Source organism: Sphaerodactylus townsendi, linkage group LG04, assembly GCF_021028975.2.
Source record: "Sphaerodactylus townsendi isolate TG3544 linkage group LG04, MPM_Stown_v2.3, whole genome shotgun sequence".
Classification (NCBI taxonomy): Eukaryota; Metazoa; Chordata; class Lepidosauria; order Squamata; family Sphaerodactylidae; genus Sphaerodactylus; species Sphaerodactylus townsendi.
The window spans coordinates 157691192-157703878 of NC_059428.1; the positions used below are offsets into that span (position 1 = coordinate 157691192).

At 47.8% G+C, this 12687-nt stretch overlaps 1 protein-coding gene across 1 annotated transcript in view; it reads left to right on the forward strand.

Annotated features, from left to right (window-relative positions):
* Positions 1-1179: 1179 nt before the first annotated feature.
* LMTK2 (lemur tyrosine kinase 2) overlaps positions 1180-12687 on the forward strand; it is a 44790-nt gene continuing 33282 nt past the window's right edge. The window contains exons 1-2 of the mRNA XM_048493671.1: positions 1180-1531; positions 12058-12182. Coding sequence (XP_048349628.1) covers positions 1330-1531; positions 12058-12182 — 327 coding nt within the window. The 5' untranslated portion in view covers positions 1180-1329. The remainder of the gene's footprint in view (positions 1532-12057; positions 12183-12687) is intronic.

Genomic DNA, 12687 nt, shown 5'->3' on the forward strand with positions numbered 1-12687 from the left:
GCCAAGATACTGAGAGGTGATTTCCCCAGGGTTGAATTTTTATATTGGATTTTTGATTTGACACTCAAATTTTTGGCTGAAAATCAGGATTCAAACACACATAGACAGCATGGTTTGGTAACTAACTTGGGTTGAATGGTTGTGCTGCTTCTAGACAGTACTAATCTGGGTGGAGCTAATTAAAGAATCTCTTGGCATTGTCAACCACCTTCCACTGATTAAACACTGAATGATCTCATCTTTATAAATGCAAAGTACTATTTGATATCTATATTAATGGCAAGTACTACACTTATAAAGTTTTTGTTCTTGTGTATATACATCTTCAAGTAATGCATATATGGATGTAGATAGCTGTATCATACAACATAATTGTAACTCATCTAATATACAATATGTGCATAAATAGCAATTGGTATAATACATATGCATACATTATTGTAATAATAAATATTATAAATGCAAAAGATATGCAAAATATTACAAATGGTATTGTTTTATGTATGTTGATTCAAAGTATCATACACACACATTTCTGTAAAATATGCATATGTAATGGTATTATGGTAATATTTATCTAGCATATGCATATGTGAAATATATGTAATATTGTTATATTTCTGTTTGTATTACAATTATATTGTTCTATTCACTGCATGTAAGTATATATATATAACATTTAATGATATGATAATATTATAAATGTAAAACAATATAATTATCATACGTTATATCAATACAATTATATCTATATATAAATGTATATCATTACCATACTTACATGCAGTGAAGAGAACTATATAATTGCAAGACACAATTAAGTATAACAATAAATATAGTTGATTCCCCCGCCTGCCGCTCTGATGGTCTAGGCATAGTTTTATATGCATAATTTTAAAACAAAAGCGCATTAAAGTTTAAAGATTCTGCGATCCACCGGGAGGGGGTTCCTTGGCCCCGCCTTCCCCAATCTCTGTCCTCCGCTGGTCTCCGAGAGCGAACCCGATTGGCCCGCCGGCCCTGTCCGTCTCCCGGCTCGGCCCCGCCCTCTGCCTCGCGCGACCTCCCCCCGCCCTCCTCCGTGCGTCTTCCGCGGGGGAGCGGATCGGCCGCTGATTGGCTGCCGGCCGGTGTCGCCGCGCCGTGCGGCCCCGCCCCGCCTCCTCAGGTAGCCCGGAAGATGGCGGCGGGGCGCGGGGCTGGCGTCGCTGCGACCGGCCGGGGCGCGTGAGCGGGGGCTGAGCGGGCGCGGTGGGCGCCGGGGGCGGGCTTCCCCCTCAGCCGGCCAGCCGGTCGGCCGCCCTGTCGCGTCCTGCCCCGCGGGGAGCGATGCCGGGGGCGGCCTGGCCGAGAGCGGCGTCGAGGGGCCGGCGGGCCGGAGAGAGGGAGACCCGGGCAATGCTTGACAGCGGCACGCGCCGGCGGAGCTCGCGTCTCCGGGCCGGCCTGGGATCGGCCGCCCGGCTGGCCTCCTTCCTGCTGCTCCTGGGAGGCGCCGCCGCCGCCCCACTTCCGCCAGCAGCAGGTGCAGGTAAGGCCCAGGGGCCTCTCTCCTGGGACTGCCGGGGGTGGCCATTGGGGGACTGAAAGGGTTAAAGGAACGGCTCGCGTGACGTCATCTCATTCCTACGTTTGCCCTTCCGGGCTTCATCCAGGAGAGCTCAGGGCGGTTTACCTGGTTCCACTTCCTTTCCGTCCTGGCCAACCACCCTGTGAGGTAGGCTAGGCTCGGAGGGAATGGCCGGCCCCAAGGTACCCACTATGCTTCCTGGTTCTTCCTGTCCTCATTGATCTTCACAATAACCCTGTGTGGTAGGCTAGGCTGAGAGGGAATTGCTGGTCTCCAGTCACCCGGTTCTCTCCTTTGTCTCATGTGATTCTCATGAAAAACCTGTCAGGGAGGGTAGACTGAGAAGGAGGGGCTCACCTTAGAGTCACCCCGTGTGCTTTATGGTTCTCCCCCTCCCCATCTGATCCTCACAAGAAAGGTAGGCTAAGAGAAGATGGTTCACCTGAAGGCACCCAGTGTGTGTCATGGTTCTCCCCTTTTCATTTGGTCCTCACAACAACCCTCTAAGGTAGGGCAGGCTGAGGAGGAATGGCCGTTACCAAGTGTATTTTATGATTCTCTCCCTCATGTGATCCTTTCCACAACACTCTGAGGTAGATGAGTTGGAGGGAAAGCGAGTGGCCCCATATCGCCCAGTAAGGTGTGTTCATTGCTGTTGTTTCCTCAGTGCGATTCTCTCATCATCCTTGTGATCTAAGTTAGGTGTGTGTAGGGGGGATGGCCCAAAGTCACCCAGTGAAATTCATGGCTGAGTGAGGTGGCTCTGGTTTGAGCTTGGTCCTGTCACCCCCATTGGTTCCTTGTTTGATAAGTCCACGGGCGGAAAAATAAATAGCAAGACTTTTTTAAAAGGACAAGATCTGGGAGTCTCCACATTGCAACCTGGGAAGACGTGGCATAGTTCGGGGATCAGATCTCCTGTGACTGGGCCAGGGAAAGAGACTTGGTGGGAGAGGAGGTGACCTGCTTTCTACACTTTTCCTGATCCGATTCCTGCCTCCCGTGTTGCTCATTTCAAACCACTGACAGATGATGGATGATCAGCTTTTGGCTTCTGTTTTTCAAAAGTCCCTTTGAACAAGAAATCAAAGCACCATGAGCAAAAAAAGAAGTAATAGAATCTTAGGCTGTTGTGGGTTTGTCAGGTGATGTGGCTGTGATGTGGTAGTGGTAGCCAGCGTAGTGCAGTGGTTAAGAGCAGGTGCACTCCGATCTGGAGAACCGGGTTTGATTCCCCGCTCTGCCGCTTGAGCTGTGGAGGCTTATCTGGGGAACCAGATTACTTGTGCACTCCAATACATGCTGGCTGGGTGACCTTGGACTAGTCACAGTTCTTCTGAGTTCTCTCAGCCCCACCTACCTCACAGGGTGTTTGTTGTGGGGGAAGGGAAAGGAGATTGTGAGCCCCTTTGAGTCTCCTTACAGGAGAGAAAGGGGGGATATAAATCCAACCCTTCTTCTTCTTCCTAACATTTCACCTGCATCTATGGCTGGCATCTTCAGAGGCCTGTCTGGGTGAGATGTGTCTCTCTCCGTGGTGCTGTATCCCGTTTCAGTTCCCTCCAGCAACAGCAACTTCCCTTGTCAATTTCACTCACTCTGAACTGCCATACCTTGTATCTTTGGCATCCCTCATTCGGGGCGAAATGGACAAAGCCTTGTGCCTGTGCCCTTAGGTCACATTGCTAATGCGATAGAGAATTTTTAAAAATCCTTTCAAGAGGATGAGAGGGCGAGAAAATGACTGAAGGTGGGGGGGTGGTTCTTCTGTCTCACGGATGACATCCCACCACCATTAGGAATAATACGTTTGCAGCAGTCGCATGTGAAATAAATGCCGGTGAAGAGATAAGGGGGAAAACAATGAGGGAATGGAGGCGCATGGAAGGATTTTACAGAAAATGTCTCCAAAACATAAGGTTTGGCCACTGGGAAAATCTGTGGTAAACTGTGCATTTGGAAAAGGCCGTTCTTTGGTGATCTCCCATCCAGTTACTAACCAGGGCCAAACCCCTGCTTAGCTTCTGAGATCTGACGAGGTCAAGCTAGCCTGGGACGTCTAGGTTACAGAGGGAAGTATAATACACAATGAATTGAGAGTAGTTTTCTGTTCAGATTCATTTGGAAGCACTGTGTAAATAAGGAAACAGGAAGTATCGTTTCGAGGCAAACCTTACTGTGAACCTGCCCATGTCCTGAAGACAAAAGCTTCTTTTTAAAAACAAAAGTTTATCCCTGCCCCCAACTTGGTTGCCTTTGAATTTACAAATAAGGACATCCCGTGTCTGTGCTTCATGTTCCCTTACTGAATTTGTCTCTTTGGGGGTTCAGTACTGAGTAATTTCAGAGGGCGTATAGAAAATGGGATTTTGTTAGGAGTAGCGTTTGTGATGGTTGTAGCGGCGGTGAGGGAAGATATGCTGGCTGCAGTTCTGCCTAGTGGGCACCTGGAATTGCCACGATGCCCTTCTTATTGGGATCAGGATTGGCAGTCCTCACAGGCACCCTAGTGGATCTCCACTGCTTCGTCCAAACTGCCGGAGTTTTGTCAAGCGGCCAGAGGGCATTTTCACATGACACTGAGAAGCACCTTTGAGCCTTTCTTGGTACTGTCTGCAAAGTTAATGGAGAATAGAAAACCCAAAGTATCTTCCAGCTGTCACGTCTGCAGTACATGCCCAGAAAATACCAAAAGCGCCCCTCGGAGGGATTACTGTGAGAATTTATTAATTGATCTGTCTTAATGGATTCTGAGAGCATGCTGGGAGGGTCCAGCGTTCATCCTCAGTGATAGAAATGGCGGGGGGGAAGAGAATTGCTCAAAAAACGGAAGAGAGCTCCAGAAGCAGTAACCTCTGAGCTCGAGCAGAGTGCTTCGTAGTAGAAAAAGCACAGTTGACCACACATCTGAATTAGGAATTCGAGCTTTCAGCTGAGATGTATGACTTCCAACAGAGGATGAAGCCCTACATACATCTTTTCAGAATTCTGCTTGGGGAAGGAATAGGTGGCGGGTGGCAGATTAGGGAAATGTAGCCTGCCCCCAAAAGGGCGCATGGAAGACGGAAGAACAGATGCTTTTACAAAGAAGATTATACCTTCCTAGCCGTCAATCTGGAATAATTACCTCCGCCGCCCCTCATTCTTGTTACCCCCTCGATGGGTCTTGTAATTTGAAAGCCCCACTTTGGATGAAGGGATGTGGGAAAGAAGGTGACGTTTGAGCAAAGAGCTAGATTGAAGCAGATGGGCCGTCGGAGAAGGAGGAATAACAGGCCATGTGTTGACGCTGGTGAAACGCACGAAGCCGGAGTCGGTGGAGTGACTGAGTAAAGGTATCCTGGCCTGATGGAAATGTTTAGAATTGCTGGATTCTAAACTAGGATTCTAAACTTATGATAATAAAGCTGTGTTTTTGGTGAGGTGAACTGGTTTTCCCCCTCCCAAGTATTGCTTTTACGTTGCCCAGAATATGATTTTTCTATTGTCAGACAGAAATTTTTTGTTACTTCTATAAAGAAGTCCATGGTTAGCTAAGATTCTGTTGTGTGTGTGCGTGTGTGCAGCAGGTAGAGGTGGTTTATATTATCTTGTTTTTGGGGGGCGCAAGGTATGTCTTTAGGTCGCTGCAGTTCTTGACAAGTTAAGTAGCTTCCTTGAGATCTATGATTTATGTGGATTATTCATCTATTCTTGCGACCCCCCCTGCTTTGAGATTCCTGTTGGATTCTTCCTTGACTGAAGCCTGCATTTGGGGGCTTGGGGCTTACCATTCATTCCTGTGGAAAGTAGACCTAGTCTAAGCCCATTGAAATGAATGGGTATAGAATGCTTAGGATGGCACTGTAATTTTATGATGCAGAGCCCACAGTTTTTTCTACAAGTGCTCTTCCCCTGCTTTTTTTTACTTTCATAGCTTGTCTCTTCCTCCCAATTCTGCTGGATTGCATATGCTTTAAACTTGGTTATTTCTTTTCCTACCATGGCCCTTATGTTGCAGTCTGGCTTTATTGGTTCAGAGCGGGCCACTGTGTGGCTGCCGCCATCCTCCCCTGTGCCAGCACCCCAGGGCCCCTTCTGCCACCACAGCAGGGGTAGTCTGGGGTGGGGGAGCCAACGTTAGTCAGTTTCCTCCTGGCCATCACCAGTTTACGCCAGTGGCGAGGAATTCGGAATTTAGTTGTGTCAATCCATTCAGCCCCTTAAAGACTTCTTGGCGGCAGGGAGGCTGTTTTGTTTTGCAAGCCTGACCATGCTACTGGGAAGCCTGGTGACAGTGGGGCGGTGTGGTCATGGCGTCACCACCCACCTCTCCGCTTGGACGGGGCTGCCCTGAACTTCCTGAGAGGCAGCGTGGTGTAGTGGTTAAGAGCAGGTGCATTCTAATCTGGAGAACCGGGTTTGATTTCCCACTCCTTCACCTGAGTGGCAGAAGCTTATCTGGTGAACCAGATGTGTTTCCGCACTCCTACATTCCTGCTGGGTGACCTTGGGCTAGTCACAGTTCTCCCGAAACTCTCTCAGCCCCCACCTACCTCACAAGATGTCTGTCATGGGGAGAGGAGGGGAAAGGAACTTGTAAGCCACCTTGAATCTCCTTACAGGAGAGAAAGGTGGGGATATAAATCCAAAATCCTCCTCCTCCTCTTCTTCTGCTGCTGCCTTCAACTTTTCCTATTAGAGTCTTTTCCTTAGAGTCTTGTCGTCTTCTAATGAGGCCAAAGTATGAAAGCCTCAATTGAGTCATTCTAACAGGTGGAGTTCAGGCTTAATTAGATCACACTTATTTGTCTTTTTGGAAGTCTGTGGTATCCATAAAACTCTCCTCCGACACCGCATTACAATGAACGCTGGACAACATCAAAATAACTAGAAAAGTATCACAAGAAGAAAGGGGAGAGCTGCTAGCTTTTGACAGAGCAGCCATCCTCCTTACGCTCTTCTCATCCCACAGGTTGTTTGACCAGAGGAGAACCACCTTTGCCAGGCCACACAGAACACTCCTTTAGGACAATCTGATCTGTACCTTGCCCTCCCACAAAGGCCTGGTATGAGTAGTACATTAAAAACTTTAAATCACTCACATACATATTATCCACATAGAGCACTCCTTTAGGACAATCTGATTTGAACCTTGCCCTGTCACAAAGGTCTGGTGTGAGTAGTACATTAAAAACTTTAAATTAATCATATATATATCTATATATCATCCGACATAAATGGTTGTACAGCCCTACCCAAAGAGGCCAAAGCAGGTGTCATTTCCGGAATATGCTTAGACACCATCTCCCAATTATCTCCTGGGATATTCAGGCATAGCATAACTGCAGTGTGCTACAGCCCTAACCCAGGGCTACTCCATTCAGCTTTCATTCCACTAGCCCAGGGGTCTACAACCTGTGGCTCTCCAGATGTTCATGGACTACAGTTCTCATCAGCCCCTGCCAACATGGCCATGGGAATTGTAGTCTGATGGGAATTGTAGTCCATGAACATCTGGAGAGCCACAGATTGCAGACCCCTGCTAGGGGCGAGATGATAAGAAGGTCCACAAGGAGACAGAAGTATCGTTCCCGCAGTATTCACAACGTACAGAAGTTGGAAGCCTATAATTGTATTCCAACAAGTCACAGCTGGTTTATGGCTAGCCCCCTAGGTTCTTCTCAAGCCAAGAGACGTTCAGAGGTGGTTCTCCAGTGGTTGATTCTAGACCAGTGGTGGTGAACCTATGGCACAGGTGCCAGAGGTGGCATTCAGAGCCCTCTCTGTGGGCACTCGCAAACAGAGTCCCCCCCCCCCCCCCCACATCTAGGCTGGCCTGGGCCACTGGGATCGATTATTCACATTAAACCTAAGACCTAGTTTTGGGGAAGCAGTGTAGGTAATCCTGTTAAGCGCTGTTAAACCCCACTGATTTTCATGCAAAGAACAAAATCGCAGTCCTTTACCTGGGAGTAAGCTCGGTTGCTGGCAATGGGGCTTGCTTCTGAGTAAACCCTCCTAGGGTCATGATTCACCCTAGAGATGCACGGTTGCTTCAAAGCAAAGCCACCGACTACCACTAAGCTTACTCCTGAGTAACGCATGCCTCTGAGCCAACCATTTTTTCTGAACTAAAACCTCAGTATTCAGGTTAAATTGCCGTGTTGGCACTTTGCGATAAATCAGTGGGTTTTGGGTTGCAATTTGGGCACTCGGTCTCAAAAAGGTTCACCATCACTGTCCTAGACGGTTGCCCATCCAAATACTAACCAGGCCTGACCCTGCTTATCTTTTGAGACCTGACAATCATCTAGGGCTATCCAAGCCGACCTTACTACCCACAAAACCCCACTGTTTACATACTTAGTTTTAGCTGGGGTAGCCATGTTGTTCAACAGTAGAAAAGCGAGAGAGTCCAGTGGCATCTTAGAGACCAGCCAGATTTCCGGGATATATGCTTTCGAGGGTCAAAGATACCTGACAGGGAGAGCTTTAGCTCTCGACAGCTTATACCCTGGAAACCTTATTAGTTTCTAAGGAAAGAAATATACATCCGTAGTTGGTATAATCGGTAATCATCTCAGTGCCCGCGAAGGAACTGGCACAAATGTAAGCAGGGGCACGGCTGTTCTGTGAGGCACACCAACCTTCTGTTTACTGATGCGCATACATCTATTGTACAACAGTCGCATGGTATGCCAATGCAGCAGTCCATTCTATCACTTTCCTTAACGGATGAGTAGATCAAGGGCTGCCAAAATCTGCTCTGCAGCCATATGTTGCCCACTCCTGATAGCGCAATAGAAGAAAAGTTGATAGGAGATACAACACCGGCTTACAAGCAGCGGGGACAGCTTTAAATCTCTATTCAGCCACGACTTTGAGCCCCTGGTCATCTCCTGCATAATTTCTGTCGAGGAGAAGCAGAACTCTAAGAACACAAGAAAGAGCCTGCTGGATCAGACCAGAGTCTATCTAGTCCAGCGCTCTGCTACTCGCAGTGGCCCACCAGGTCCCTTTGGGAGCTCACAGGCAGGGTGTGAAAGCAATGGCCTTAAGAACACAAGAAAGAGCCTGCTGGATCAGACCAGAGTCCATCTAGTCCAGCGCTCTACTACTCGCAGTGGCCCACCAGGTGCCTTTGGGAGCTCACAGGCAGGAGGTGAAAGCAATGGCCTTAAGAACACAAGAAAGAGCCTGCTGGATCAGACCAGAGTATATCTAGTCCAGCGCTCTGCTACTCGCAGTGGCCCACCAGGGGCCTTTGGGAGCTCACATGCAGGGTGTGAAAGCAATGGCCTTAAGAACACAAGAAAGAGCCTGCTGGATCAGACCAGAGTCCATCTAGTCCAGCGCTCTGCTACTCGCAGTGGCCCACCAGGTGCCTTTGGGAGCTCACATGCAGGAGGTGAAAGCAATGGCCTTAAGAACACAAGAAAGAGCCTGCTGGATCAGACCAGAGTCTATCTAGTGCAGCGCTCTGCTACTCGCAGTGGCCCACCAGGTGCCTTTGGGAGCTCACAGGCAGGGTGTGAAAGCAATGGCCTTAAGAACACAAGAAAGAGCCTGCTGGATCTGACCAGAGTCCATCTAGTCCAGCGCTCTGCTACTCGCAGTGGCCCACCAGGTGCCTTTGGGAGCTCACATGCAGGAGGTGAAAGCAATGGCCTTAAGAACACAAGAAAAAGCCTGCTGTACCAGACCAGAGTCTATCTAGTCCAGCGCTCTGCTACTCGCAGTGGCCCACCAGGTGCCTTTGGGAGCTCACAGGCAGGGTGTGAAAGCAAGGGCCTGCCGCTGCTGCTGCTGCTCCCGAGCACCTGGTCTGCTAAGACATTTGCAACTCTGGAGCCTTTGTACATGGAAAAGGAGCTGTGCAAATTTTTATGATGTGATTTTCAAGTTGTGTACTCTGCGATAGTTTCCTAGTTTGTCGAAGGCTTTCATGGCTGGATTCAACTGGTTGTGGTGGGTTTTCCGGGCTGTGTGGCCGTGGTCTGGTAGATCTTGTTCCTAACATTTCGCCTGCATCTGCGGCTGGCATCTTCAGAGAGAAGCCTGTTACACACTGATCTACCAGTCCACGGCCACTCAGCCCAGAAAACCCACAACAACCAGTTTCCTGGTTTCCTAATTAAAACCTCTTGCTGGCTTTCATAATGTCAGTTAAAAGGTTCTCTCAAACCGTCTCTCTCGCTGACTGAAATCCTGCACCTTTTTTTTTCCATTTCGGAGCTGTTTTCAACTGACATTAATTATCGAACCATTTTCTATTTTTAAGAATAGCTGTGCTGAGACTTTGAGTCATTGCTGAGCACGGGGAAGAAGACTGTCACCAGTTCCCAGCAAAAAAAATCTTCATGTAGAGCCCGAAGGGAGGCGATATGATCTCCTCATGAGATCATGTGTTAATTGTGTTCATAATTTTTCACGGATAATGTTTGGCGTTCGGCTCCAATGTTTGTGTCATGTACTGGATGCTTCCCTCGCGTACCCGCTGCCTTGCAACAATATTTATGGCATCCCATGGTGTAGTAGTTTGGCAGGTTTGAAAATTCTCTTGGCTGCCTAGCCTCCATTCTAGATGACTCACACGGGGGTGCGGGGTGTGAGGAGAGGCATAATATGAGGAAAATGCTGGGGAGCGAAGCTGGGGTGGGGAAAGTGTGGGAGCTGTGCGGAGAAGACATGCATAGGTGTCTAAAACTCGCGGCTCTCCAGATGTTATGGACGACAGTTCCCATCATCCCCTGCCAGCATGGCCAATTGCTCATGCTGACAGGGGATGATGGGAACTGTAGTCCATAACATCTGGAGGGCTACGAGTTTAACTGATAAGGAGCTGGGCAGAAATTGGAGCATGCCGGTGCCAAAATTAGCAAAAACTGGCCTGGGCTTATGTGTTAATGTCAGGGGGATAGAATCTACGTGATTGGGTTGCATTCCTAACTCGATGTAACTGCTTGTAACAACAAATCGATGCTGCTGAAAGATATATGTAACCAGCCTGCTTTATGTAGCCACTGCCATTTGGGGCATTCTTTCCTTGATCTTTCCTTTATGGCTTCACATGCTTTGTAAATAACTAGGCTTTCCCCTGACACCCCGGTCCCATGAGAAAAGAGTTAACATCCATTACCTCATGGGGCAGGAAGCCAGGCTTGTTGGCTTAAGGGTCCGAGACTTATCAGTTACCTGGCACTGTTTTGTCATATCCAGTGTTCTTATTGGCTATCAGTGTGGGGGGTTCTTTAAGGCACTCCTTGCTGATCAGGGTGAGAAAGCGCACACAATGATTTAACACAGGGCATTAGAGGAGGATGTAACAGCTGTGGTGCTATTGTTTGTCAAAGGAGAGGCCTAGTCATTTGACAGCACTCTTTTCCCCTGCCCCACACTGAATAAGATTTAATTACAACACGTTCTTCCCTCCCCTATTCGTCCCTTGGTTAATTTATTTGTTCAGCAGAGGCCTTGGATTTTTTGTTTTTTGGGGGGCTGGTTCAGTGTTCCTTTCCTCACACAGCACTTCTGTCCGTGCAGCTTCTTCTTCCATTTGAGATGCACAAGCTTCCGAAATTCGTTCCCTTACTCCCAAAGGGCACTTGCATAATAAAGTGGTTGCTCGTGACAGCCAGGCGCTGTATGCGCTATCATTGTTTTGGGAAAGGTGGTTCGCTCATCATTCACAGTTGAGTGTTCGTGTGATCAGGCATGAAAGCAGGTAATAGCGGAAGTTTAACATCTGGGAATGCAAGAATGCTTTCTCGTTCTTGTGTGCAGAAAGTGCACTCAAGTCATAGCCGACTTATGGTGACGCCCCTGTAGGATTTTCAAGGCAAGAGACTTTCAGGGGTGATTTGCCACTGCCTGATCCTGGAGCTCCATTCATGGTTGAAACGAAAAGCTTTCCCTCCAACTCTGTCTAGGCCAGATTTTGTTGATCCTTATTAAATACTGGTTTCATTGTCCAAAAATGTACATGGGTAAACCTGGGAGCTGTTGTGGGACATCTCTAGGGTGGGGTAGAAGAAAGGCATTATGGTGGGTGAACGTGACTTGTGAGATGCCCAGTGCAGCATGGGGATATTTTCTGCCTGGCCTGTACATAGTACATTGGTTTTGGGGCCCTTAAAACTGGCAGAAAGCTGGTTCCACCATCTTTGTCTCAGAGGCATGCATTTCACCAGTCAGTAGATGTACAAACCAGCGTGGTTAGTTCTGGATTTTAACTTAAGCATTTCTGTGTTCTGATCCCCTTCTCTTTCATGGAGTTTACTGGGTGATCTTAGACCAGTGCCTTGCTCAACTCGGCCTACCTCATAGAATCGTTGTGAAGATTAAGGAGGGGGGATATATGTCACCCAGAGCAAGACTGGGATTTTAAAAATGTCAGTGAGCGGGGTTTCCTCACAAAGGTGAATAATTGGAAAGTGAATTTTTTCCCCATGTGTTTCAGTGTGTAGAATCGTATTTATTCCTGCCCACTGTCTGTTCATTTCTAGGAGAAGCAGCAGGCGTTGAAGTTCCCGTCTCATTAGTGATTCTTTCTGCCTGCAGCCTCGTGGTGCTGGTCCTCTTGTCTGTTAACTGTGTATCCTGCTGTAAAGATCAAGAGATAAACTTCAAGGTGAGTTATTGGAAGCAGGAATAGCGCTGTTCCTCTTGTCTGCTATTTGATCATTACATGTATGCCCTGTGAAGACCCGCCTTCACTCTGGGATGCTTCCATCAGTGGAGTTTGAGCTATTTTGTTGTTATTTTAACTTGCGGTTTCCCTAAAGCTACCAGATTTTGAGCTCCCTTTGGATTGGATTTTGAGCTGCCTTTGGATTGGATTATGATTTCAGTAGCAGCGGTTGTTTCCTTGTGCTTCATTCATATTTTTTAAGGTAACTAAAGTACGGACAAACTAAAGGATGAAAAGAACTTGCTGTCAAGTCACAACTGACGCATAGCGATCCCGTGAAGTTCCACCTTACGGGATTTTCAAGACAAAAAAATTAACAGAGCCCGTTCAAGAAACTTTATTTTCTTTGTAGTTCCTCCGACTTTCAAAGTAAACGGGATAATTATTTTACTAGATTTTTATCCTGCATTTCTTTAGAGAGCTCTGAGGAGCATGCGTCATTCTC